This window comes from Athene noctua, chromosome 7 (assembly GCF_965140245.1).
Source record: "Athene noctua chromosome 7, bAthNoc1.hap1.1, whole genome shotgun sequence".
NCBI classification, from domain to species: domain Eukaryota; kingdom Metazoa; phylum Chordata; class Aves; order Strigiformes; family Strigidae; genus Athene; species Athene noctua.
In genome coordinates, this window is record NC_134043.1 from 6,488,045 (window position 1) to 6,500,096 (window position 12,052).

A 12,052-nucleotide genomic window follows, 5' to 3' on the forward strand; every position below is an offset into this window, starting at 1 on the left:
AACCCACAACACATTCCAGTCTTCTTCATGTTAAAGTTAAATGTTAGAGCTATGCTTTTTAGGCCAAAACTCAGAATCAAAGAAGACTGGGCCCCTATCAGTGCGTAGAAACTGCCAGAAATATATTCAAGCATTAACTGAGAAAGCCATATAAAAGTAGACATTGTGTCCTCTTCAAAATAAACTGGAATTTTGTCACTCATCAGACATTTGTACTCAAGAAATGGATGGGGATCTCTTATGGAAAAAAACCAAAACAAAACCAAAAACAAACCCAGACATACTGATCTTGGAGTCTTAATGATCCTAAATATATATTCTAAACATCTGTAAAATCAACGGACTCACCAAGGCTACAAGCCAGGCCTATGAGATAGATAATCCAATAAGACTATTAAAAACAGCGATTTTGCAAGATCAAAATCCAAAATCAAAATTAAGAATAAAGTTTTAGAAGTTTCTTCTTAAATAACCTATAATTTCCTCAAGGACTCCAGAGCTAAAACTACTGAAGGGATGTAGTTAAACCAAATGAGCAACACTTGAAAGTCCTTGGCTGTAATGCAAAATATTTTTAATGACTTTGTTTATGCTTTTGTACTAAATGCTCCTCACAGTGATTTGTGTGGAATGTTTACAGACTTGTGTATTACTCTGTTATCAGATAATTTACAATATTCTCACTTAAGCAAGCAGACACAAAATAATCAGGCTTGACAAGTCAAAGAAAAGTGCTGTCAGGTATGGAAAACAATGATCAGTGGGTGGGCATACAATATTTTCTAAATAAAATGCCATAAAAGAGTACAGCATGTGATTTGATGGCACGTTTTTGATATTGAACACTAAGCTGGCGATATGCATTGTCATACAATAAACATTGCTCACACCGACTAGAGGTAGCACAAAGGACTCAGGGTTTCGTGCAACAGGGTAGTAACAGGGCTCTTTCCGATGAGACAAAACTTTAAAAAAATGTAATTGAGCAACATGAGCGCTTGAATTCTTTCACTGTTGTTTGCTTCTGTTTCTTATTTCTGTTATTATTGCTGGTGAGCCGACCTTCTGAAATGTACATCTCATTTTTCACGAGGCGTTGGCAGAGCAAACGCTGCCTCACTTTATTTCAGTAGCAAAGTATTTTAGAGAATAGTCTAAAAAACCAGCCAGTGATACAGTGACCCAAGATACAAGCCTTCCGGACTGCTGTTTGCGCCGCACAGACTGCTTCTGTAACAGTAAAAGTATTTAAGTATTTAAAGTGTTTGACTGCTTAAGTGAAACCTCCAGAAATCCGAAGTGAGAAACAAACTATTTGCAAGCTTCTATTTTACCATTTTTTAAATCCCTCTCATACAAACACCATGTTAGATATGACTGCCATCATCTGAAGTTAGTGTTGTCTGCTTTAAAATCCCCCTGAGCAGGCATGTTTGGTTTACAACCCTAATTTCGGGAGGATTCCCTCCTGCCACCGACACGGAGGGTACACGCTGTTCTCACCCTCCGCGTGTGCGCGGGTGTGTTACCGGGTGTGTAAATCAGAGCAGCTGCAGCCGGAGCAGCTGCAGGGACACATGTGCTCCTCCGCTGATCTGTAGATGTGGGTGGGTGAGTGTGGTTTGTGTATAGCTGGAGGGCTTCCCTCTTGGAAATTCTGGGATTAATGACACATTAAGCCCTCTCCAATAGAATGGATTGAAAAGAATGAAAGAAAGAAAAAAAAAAAAAAATTGAAACAGGCAGGCAGGCTGATGGCTTTTCCTGCAAAGTTTATTACTTCAAAAGTTAACTTCTAAGCAACTGCAGATGCATGGATAAAATCTATCTTGGACAATATGCAGCAGCCCTTTCCTTTCCATCAGCATCTCCAACTTGTTGCCTACCTCTGTTGGATTCCCTTGTTGGCCATTAGCACAGAGTCAGCTCCATTAGGTAAGGATTTTGTACTTTTTAATTATTTGATAGTCATTTGGGGGATAGAGTTCATGTGTATTTTAAACTGAGTTAATCTTGCTTACATTTACTTTTGAATGTGGGTTTAGAGTGATACAGGGCTATTATTAGAAAAAAGTCTCCAAAATAGAATGGAATTAAAATAAACAACTTATAAGGTAATGAAGGTCACAGTGATAACGAAGCTTGCTTACAACACACAATATTTATTGTCCATTAGAGCACTTTCCTTTTTTCTTTTTTTTTTTTTTTTAATAAACAAATTACAATCCTGTGAAGATTCTTATTTCCTACTAGAAAAAAAGTGATTTAAAGAATATTCATAATGTTTTCCCATAAATGGAATATACAAAATGAACCATAAAAGAAGAAAAAGCTTTAAAATAAGAATCTATTCCTCTAAGGAAAGAAGTATATACAGCATATATCAGAGCAACATTATAGGTTAGTTACTTACACATATAATAATACACAGCTATACAGTCTCTGGCAATAAAAAGTTCATAAGTAATTTTTCTACTACTGTACACATTAAATGTAAGGCTTGTTTCACTCTAGCATAGAGTTCGAAGAGGACATAGTTTTTACATATGTAGCTTGTTTATACAGCTTTATTAATCTACTGCAGGCATACATTGAAAATCACATTAGACATTATTCAACTAGTAAAAACAGAGTTAATAAAAATATTGAGAAAAGTGGTAGGACCAGAGCGTGGTGTTGTCTGTGGGGGACTCCCCCCCCCCCCCCCCCCTTTAATGGAAATACTTTGCAATATTTTACAAAATTTAATTCCAGTAGAGTTTCAACTAGTCTTAAAACTGATTGTCAGCCACCACTCATTAGCTCAGTGAAGATAAAACAATTTAAAGCACTCTTCATTTGAATATCAAAGGATCACCCAGAAAGGTTTGCAGGACTAAACACAAGGCAAATGACTTTATCTCCTTTATCTTCAAACAGTGCCTTTAATTTCTGAAAACTTTTGAAGGGTTGCCAGTTTTATGGAGTGTAGCAGCTACTTATCTAATAGAACAAGCTTTTCATCAAGGGGAAATGACTTTTTAACTCCTAGTAACTAAGTAACTGTATTTGCCACTGTATTTTTGTTACTGAAGGTAATATGTATAGACATACTTATTAAACTGGGAACACAAAACAAGAATTAGGAAATAGCTTTCTGTCTCTTAGGTGATATGGAAGGATTCATAAAGCTTTTTTTGGTTTTGTTTTTGGGTTTTTTTTGTTTGGGTTTTTTTTTTTTTTCATAATGTGAACTTGAGGTAAAGGAAACTGCTGAAAAAAGTTTACATTCTGACAGATTGTGGTGTGGCATTATAAGGATATTAACAGAGCCATATGCTGTTTACTTTTGTACTCTAACAAACCTACTAATCCCATAAGAATTTAACTATGAATAAGGAACGTCTGCCCAAACAGCTTTTTGCAGATGCCTTGTTAAGGAGAAGAAGAAAAAGTCCTTTAAAGACCATGGAATTAACTTAATCAACTTCTGCAGTCTTATTTTAGGGAACGAAGCTCCCTGTGACTGAGTATATTCTCATTATTTGGGGTTTTTACATCATTTCCTGTGACTGAGAAACATGAAAGGGTTACCAGTAACGTCTGTAGCTGCTTTCTGGTAGATTAAGTAAAGCATCAGGGACAAAAGCAACTCAGTGAATCATAGATGTGGGAGGGCTGACACAACACAGAGCTTGTCAGACTGCTCAGATGAAATTCTGTAAATAAGTCAATCAAAAGAAAAAGACAATAGAATTTTTTTAAAGAGGTATTTTAGACAAAAGTATTTATCTTAAAATAGATGGTTGCTTGTAACATCACCATCGAGATGGAATTGCTCCCCATCCCCTCTGGAGCCTTTTCGTAATGTATAATTGAAAAAGTTTATAATTTAGATATGAGCTTCCTGCAAAGGCACCAGCTTCCCTTGAAGCTCATGAAATCCACTGGAGCTTCACTGCAAGGTGTTACTTATATGGTAAAATCAGATACAATTAATTGTTTGCAAGTGGATTTTCCTCAACTCTGAAACATATAAGAAAAAGTTCGAGCATATCCTGAGGTGAAGAAAGAAAAGAGGAAGGATGGTGTCAGGGGAAGGGTAGGTGCCTACAGCCAGCAGGAAAAGACGGTTTATTCTCAAATGGGCCGAATGGTCTAATTTGATTTAAGAAAGTAAATGAGAATAGTCTAGCAAAAATTACTCGGTATGTCTTTCATTTTTATAAACCCTGATCTTGCTTTCACTGGAAGAATGAAATGAAAATCAGAGTATGTAATCTGCTTTGTGTGCTGCCCACAAGCAACCCATGATCTCACCGTGAGCTTCTGCTATAAAATCTGAGTGCCATGGACTTTCCATGATTTAAGCAAAAATCTTCTGGAAATGAGAGAACATTTCCCCATGAGTATCTCAAAAGGGATATTTCAAACTATTCAGGACCTTTCCCACCCGCTTCATGTATCTACCACAGACGACAAACCGTCCCATCCTTGCTCAGGTTTCAAACACATCACCCAGGTCCCCAGCAACCCCCCAGAGCCCTACAGCTCCTACCACCCTCTGGGTCCCCAAGCACAGGGGGGGTGAAGACACCCCCAGGGAAGCCTCAGGGTATCTGGCCTGGAAACAGCTTGCAGGGATCAAGCTCTTGGGCCATGAGTGTGTTTAGTGATTTTTGAAATTACACTGGAATTGTTCTGGCTCCAGGTCTTTTCTCTGTGGAAAGCACAACAGACATTTATAGCACTGTGCAAACAAAAAATACCCTGCTGAATGCTTTCCTATGGAAGTAAAACCAAGACTCCCTGGCCACAGCAAATAAGAAGTAACAATTCCCAAATGGAGAGGAACAACATTTACGGCATGTTTCTCTCCTGATATTATTTTTAATTATCAAAAGCTCTTTATAGGTTAATGTTTTGTTTCCCTCTTTTTAAAGTTTTTGTCAGCATCAAGTAACCGTCAACATCAAGTAACCCCATTGGCCTCATGGTCTGGGATTAAGCCAATTCATATTGTTTGAACTAAGAGTGAAATTCGACTTTATCTGATTATGTGTCGTCAAAGAGAAGCTAGTAGGAGGAACTATACAATGATTTCTGTTGGCTGACAACTTTTTTGTTCCTCTGCTTTTTATCTGAAAGACAACAGGGTTATGCTTAGTGCAGGGACAGTTCTTTTGTAAGAAAGGCAAAATTAGGTGGCTGTTGCAGTCTGGGGGTAAGGGAACCTTTTTCACCTTATAGTGAATGTGTTTGTGTATCTCCTGAGTAGTATCAGTATGTCACTGCTGGGTTTTAGGACTTTGAAAACAATCATTAATTTTCATTAGAAGATTAAAGGCAAATGCGTGAGCTACAAATTATTTCCCTGCCAAATATCAAGGTGACACAGGCTTACAAAATATGTTTGGTGTGAGAGGGCTGCCTTTCTACTACATCTCAAGGATTTGCCTATTTCCCATTGACCTGACAAATGTGTACACTGTTTAAACTCCTTAACAGCTATTTCTTGCTCTGTGATGTACTAAAATTGAGGATCATTTTATTAGATGCTGTTCATAACGGTATAGGACTTTCACGGCCAAAATGCTTGTTTTAATGGTCCAGTTCCTCAAAGTTATTTTGTCTCCAAATGACAAATCCGAAGAGGTATTGTATACATCTAACTTCCTTTGCAATCGATAGGAGCTGCAAGTAGTCAAGACAAATCAGTGTTTGTTCCTAAATTGACAAGACAAATTGCTGCAGAGAGGAAGCATCATCATTCTGTTTTACAGATGGGATGGAGACGTGAAGTGGCTCAAGGTCATGCAGAAAATCCTTTTGGTGGAGCTGAGATCTGTACTGAGGCCTCGTGAACCACAACCCAGCCCCATTAACTGCAGCACAACTCGTAACTGAAATGAAAGCAAATATAGTAAATAGGAGTGTAATAAAAATGCTGAACCTTTCTCCATCTTCCTTGTAAACTCTGAGGTCAAATGACTACACACACAAACTCAAGGGGCACAAAGTATTGTTGTTGGGCTTTAGACTGCTTAACATATTTTAGATGACCTGTACTTGAAATTTCCTCCAAATCCCCTTTGACATCAATCAGGAAAGGATATATTCACTTCCAAAATGTTATCTCTACTTTATCATACAAACACAGTTGAAGAAAAGAAGGAAAAGTCATTCCTGCACTAATTTCATTAGAGACATAATTTCTTTTCTGTATGTTCCTACTTCTTCCTAGACCACTACTGTAGCTTGATAAAACAATTCTGGCTTTGAAAATAGCTCTTTCATTCCAATATATTTCCTCCAATTTTTCTGTGACCTAGTCTTGCTGCTTCAAAAGTCTGAGAATATTGTGAGAAATACCATTTTGATTTTTTTTTTTTTTTTTTTCTTTTTTTCCACTGGGTTTCTGCTCTACCACTTTGATTAGTTTGTTAGGGAAAGTTCTCAAGGCAGCCAGACTACTGGTTTGTCTGATTTTGTCTGCAAATTTGTTTCTTTGACCTTTTGTAGGTTTGTTCTGATTTTTGGCTGCTTTCTTCCTGGATGAAGTGTCTTTCTTGTCACCTCACAGATGGAGGTTTAGTGTGGGACATTGCTGATGCCCAATCCACTACAAAAAATGGATACTGTCTTTAACAGTTGATTGGCAGCATATATTGCTTCTTTAATGATTTTTGGGTTTTCTTTGAAATAGTGTATTTTACCTTCAGTTATGACCTTTATTAATTTCATTTTGGCAGCTACACTGTTTGTTTTGCTCTAAATAGAGATTATTTATGGGGAAATCGGAAAAGGTGGATTAATTTGAAGAATATTTTTCATCTTACTTCGTAACACCACTAAAACCATGTGTTAGTGCATGCAATTGTTTGTACAGCTTTTCTGGAAAGAGTTTTGTGTGTTGAGCTCTTCGGAGATTTACTTAATGAATGTATGTACTCATTTGCTTCTTTCTGACACATATTATTTTGATTATTCTGACGTCTATTACTTTGATTGCTGTGTTCACACTGCATGGCATCCACAGGGAGCCGCAAGGGAATATTCTACATATTGAAAGGAAAAAAATTGATTGCCTAATATAGTTGAGGGATTGTAGTAGTCTGCTCTGCTCCTTTTGCTGGTTTTATATTAATTCATCAATTGAGAATGAGTTTATCTTATTCTCCTATTTTGTTCACAAAGCAGCTTCCACAAGCTGGATAGCAATTTATCTGTATACCACAATAATGTAATGCATCTCCTGTGGTAGCTGGAGCATTTTACAACTCAACTGTCCCTTGACAGTTTTGTGTGTTGACAGTTTCAGTAAATGGTCTCTCATGTAGGATCTTGCTAATGCCTCATCAGCTCACTAGCTCCTGCACTTTCCATGAACTGGTGGATACCCAACTTTTCATCCTCCTTATGCTAATAAGAAAAGGCATAGCGTTCCCATCCCAGACCCACAGTCTTACTTTCTCTTCATTTTTTAAATGGCTGATTAAGTTATGTTTAATTTATCTCAGAAGGTAAAAGTCTATGGAAGAAATCTAGAAGATGATACAGAGAAAAGCGGGTTCTCAGAAATTCCTGAATTAATAGCTCTATAATGAGTTTAATGGTAAATGTGAAGAATGGCTTGGGATCTGAACTAGACCATTTCTTTACAGAAAGAAGCCTGTCTTATGTCAGTTCCTGCTTGATTCTCATCTCCCTTTAAAATTGTGTTTTGCTCATGTTTGTCTGTCATGCAAACTTTTAATGGAATTTTAGCTCACTGATTTTCTACAGACCTATATGAAGAGCAAAGGGAGGTCAAACTCAGTCACTACTTTATTTAATAGCTAAGCTAACATTCTGTAGTTCATAATTTAATAATGAAAAATTTCTTTAGAATTAGCATTATTAGACCTCCCTGAATTAGTCAGATACGTTATTTGTTGATCTGGTCCAGCTACAAGAACAGGCAGATTCGCAAACATCTTTCAGAGATTATTTTTAATAGTCTTCTTAGTCCCTTTCCTCCAATTATTTACTTTATAATCAACTATGGGTATACTATAAAATTAGTTGACTGTGACTCTGCCTCCCTTAGGAACACAGCATAGATACTGTGATTCATTCAGGCTACCTTACCATCAGCTCTGTTCTCTTCTTAAACGGGCTAGAGAAAAAAAAAAAAAGAAAATTCACAGAACCATTTGCTCTGTGTTTTTATTAGTTGTTAAGATTAGAGCTAGCAACAAAACCATAAAGAGGGTGAAACCTAATTAATTCCTTGTTTTTCTTTTGTGAGAAATACAAAGAAAATGAAGAGGAGGCTTTTTCCTACACCAGTGTGCTTGCAGTTCATTCTTCAAGTGCTAAATATGTGGACATTTCATTTTCTGAGTATGTATAAAACAGAATAAAAATACAGGTAAAAGAAAGTTATCCTTTAGTTAGGCCATAGCCAGCCCAGAGCTGTTTTTTAATCCAGCAGAGTCTTGTAAGTGCCACCCTTGCACCATAGCATTCCTGAAGTATTTGGGCTTCTTTTCTCATATAATATCCCTTAAAAGTCTCACTTGTAATTGTTGAATATAGGAACCCTTCAGATTCAAATCATTCCGAGTCCTTTGCCTGGACTAGTTATTTCAATTGATCCTGTAAAAGAAATCCCTAATAACTAAACAGTTACACTGGGACAGCTGGAGTAGCTTGAAGCATTCCCAGTCTGGAGCAAAAATAGATTTTGTTCATCCTCCACTCCCTGCGTGGAGATACCTGTGCAGGGAATGGCCTGCCCTGCCCCGTGGGTCAGTGTCTGCCACAACGGTGCCAGGCAGGACCTGCTTCTGGCCACCCAGCACAGCACCAGTGTGATCCTGATCACAGCGATACACCTCACAGGAGAGTGATATCCTTAAGATATCATAGTCATGACTATGGCCATGTAGAAGCACTCGGGCTCGGATGATCCCTGTCCCCAGCTGTGTGCTGTGTGAGGGCATTAGGCTTAAGGATACTGATGTACTTCAGGATAGCTGGATGTGAGTTGCAGACTATGATCCCAGCACAAGCTATACCTCTCCCAGAGGAATTTCACAACTATTTTCTCCTCTTGACATGATTGCTGCCTTGCAATACAAATAGCTTGGACATAAATCATAAATCTACTACCCACTCCCATTTCTTCACTTCTTCCTTTTTCATATTTTCCAGTAACTATCTTAGTCATGAAAATCACCTGCAGTTATTCCTGTTGCTTCATAATGTCTGTTATCCAGCCATATCGTGGGCTGCATCAAGAGAAGTGTGACCAACAGGTCGAGGGAGGTGATTCTCCCCCTCTACACTGCTCTCATGAGACCCTGCCTAGAGTACTGCGTCCAGCTCTGGGGCCCCCAACATAAGAAGGATGAAGGACACGGACCTGCTCTACCAGGTCCAGAGGAGGCCATGAAGATGCTCAAGGAGCTGGAGGACCTCCCCTATGAGGACAGGCTGAGAAAGTTGGGGGGTTCAGCCTGGAGAAGAGAAGGCTCCGGGGAGACCTTAGAGCGGCCTCCCAGGGCTGAAAGGGGCTGCAGGGAAGATGGGGAGAGACTCTTGATCAGGAGTGTAGGGATAAATGAGGGGTAATGGTTTTATCCTGAAAGAGGGTAGATTTAGAATATAAGAAGATAGATATAGGAGGTAGAAGATAGATATAGAAGATAATATAGATATAGAATATAGAAGATAGGTATAGAAGGCAGATACAAGAAATTCTCCCCTGTGAGGGGGGTGAGGCCCTGGCACAGGTTTCCCAGAGCAGCTGTGGCTGCCCCCTCCCTGGAAGGGTTCAAGGCCAGGTTGGACGGGGCTTTGGGCAACCTGGGCTAGTGGAAGGTGGCCCTGCCCAGGGTAGGGGGGTGGAGCTAGGTGACCTTTAAGGTTCCTTCCAACCCAAACCATTCTATGATTCTGTAATTTCCTGTTGTGTTTGCTATCACCTATACTCTTTGCATGGGTATGTAGACACTTTCTCTTAATACACTCCTGACAATATTATTCATCTACTGTTTCAAAACAACGTTATCTTCTGTCTTAAGTCTGAGCTTGGAGATTGCCTTCTGAGAATACCAAGCATCCTCATTAAGTGCCAACAGAACACAAGGGGACCTGGTGAGCTGTGCCTGGCCAAGCCTGTGCAGCTCCCAAGGGCCCTGGCACAGAAGTATTCACAAGGTCAAAAAACTGCGCTGGAAGGAGCTTTACCACTCAGGCTGGTGGCAGAGACACTAAATAGTACTTGTATATGCAATGATGATCTGGAAAACAAGTTGTCTCCCAAAAATCTGGGTTTTGTGATGGTATTGGATGTTATATTTTTAAGACCCTTGACGCAGACAACTTTATTCTGCCTTCTTTTAATCAGGTTTGCTGAGAAATCCTCCCCTGGTAGTGAAGCACAGGCTTTCTGAAAGACCCTTTGGTGAGGTTCTGAGATTTAAAACCTTGTAGCTGGTCAGCACACAGGGATCAAGTATGTCTTTCACAGCCTTAAAATATGTTAATACTGATATTGCTTTCAAGGGCCTAAACTGAACAACAAGCTAAAAAGTTGCAGTCCTGGGAAGGGTAGCACTGGTGGCCCCATGTGTACATAAGCACAGGAAACACCATTTTGGCCACCACTGTTACCACTGCTTCATTATCACTAAAATTAGTGATGCAGAAATGCTGCAAGAAAAGTTATGATGGTTTCAAAAAATACGCCATACAAATCCACCCATTAAGTGGGATTTTTGCCTCTGAATTCCATCAGGGGCTCACGGCTGTTACAGCCGAACTCTGTACTTATCTGCACAACAGTTTATAGACTATATGACTTTCCAAAGATAACCCACTTCAGGTTGAGTAACTGCTGTTGATCCGCACAGGAAGGTTTTTTCTCTGTCTGATTGCTTTAACAATTGAAAACAATTAAAAATTTACTTTCCCACTGAGACAGAGCTGGGAAAAAACTGAAGTGCTAACTGATAGCCTGATATTTTGTTAATCACTTCTGACAGAAAAGATGTTGTGTTTTAGGATAGAAGAGCTGGATCAATCTCTTCTGTCACAGACAAGTGCCTTCAGAACCGGTCTATCGATTAAGCCGGAGAGAATATCTTTAGATCTCTTATTTGAATTGTTTCACTTTCTATTAGTAATTAAATACATCTGGGAATAAGAGCTTCAGTGTCAGTCTCCCATGTGTTCGTCTACTGTAAAGGTATAAATAAGTGCAGTGAACAGCAGGTTCATTCATTCTATGGTGTAATGTATGTTTGCTATTTATTAAAAAAAAAAAAAATAATAATAAAGCAGTTCCAGTACAGAGTTAGACAGACTGAACATTCAGTTGATCAATACATGGTTTTTTGTTTAAAACCATACACCCAAATGCATGAGCCTTCCTAAGATGAAACCTGTACCCCCAAAAAAAGTAGAAGTCTTTTCAAAACTTACACATTTCTATGAAAACTTTCACTAACAGCATATAAAATAATCAACACTTAAAATTCCTGACCAGCTGTAACCCAAGGATATATTTTTTAAAACAATGAACAAGCTAAATAAAACGGGCAGTAAATTTCAATATTAGTAATGATACTTGTTTGCAAGTCCCAACAATGGAGGAAGGAATGATTTATGTTCATTTGTGCTTATGAAGCCATGTTCTAACACAATGTTTTTCAACCATTTTTTTTAATCAAAGGCCCTTTTCTGCAAAAAGAAAGCTACGGAATATCCTGTATCCCCTATCGTTTTATGTTATAAAGAGGGCAGAAGGGAATTGGATAATTTACATTTAAAAAAGCAAGATTAAGTGAACTTAATTTTTGCTTTACAGAAATCATAATTTTACTGAAAGCAAAGAAATCTTTAATTTGGAAGGCTCTGGTGAGGGTCTTGAAGCTGGGGGCAGCAGGTGCACAGCAGACAAACAGGGATATTTCTGAGTAAAGTCTGCACAAAGGGCTGGGGGCTGCTGCACTGTTTGTTACATGAACTGAGATCTGATGTCTGAAGAGCCCTCATAGCTTAAATAATATTTCAGCCTATAAGA

At 38.6% G+C, this 12,052-nt stretch overlaps 1 protein-coding gene across 1 annotated transcript in view; it reads left to right on the top strand.

The window, feature by feature from the left end:
* Positions 1-1,553: 1,553 nt before the first annotated feature.
* LOC141962534 (von Willebrand factor D and EGF domain-containing protein-like) overlaps positions 1,554-12,052 on the top strand; it is a 185,895-nt gene continuing 175,396 nt past the window's right edge. Inside the window, exon 1 of the mRNA XM_074910812.1 lies at positions 1,554-1,935. Coding sequence (XP_074766913.1) covers positions 1,839-1,935 — 97 coding nt within the window. The 5' untranslated portion in view covers positions 1,554-1,838. The remainder of the gene's footprint in view (positions 1,936-12,052) is intronic.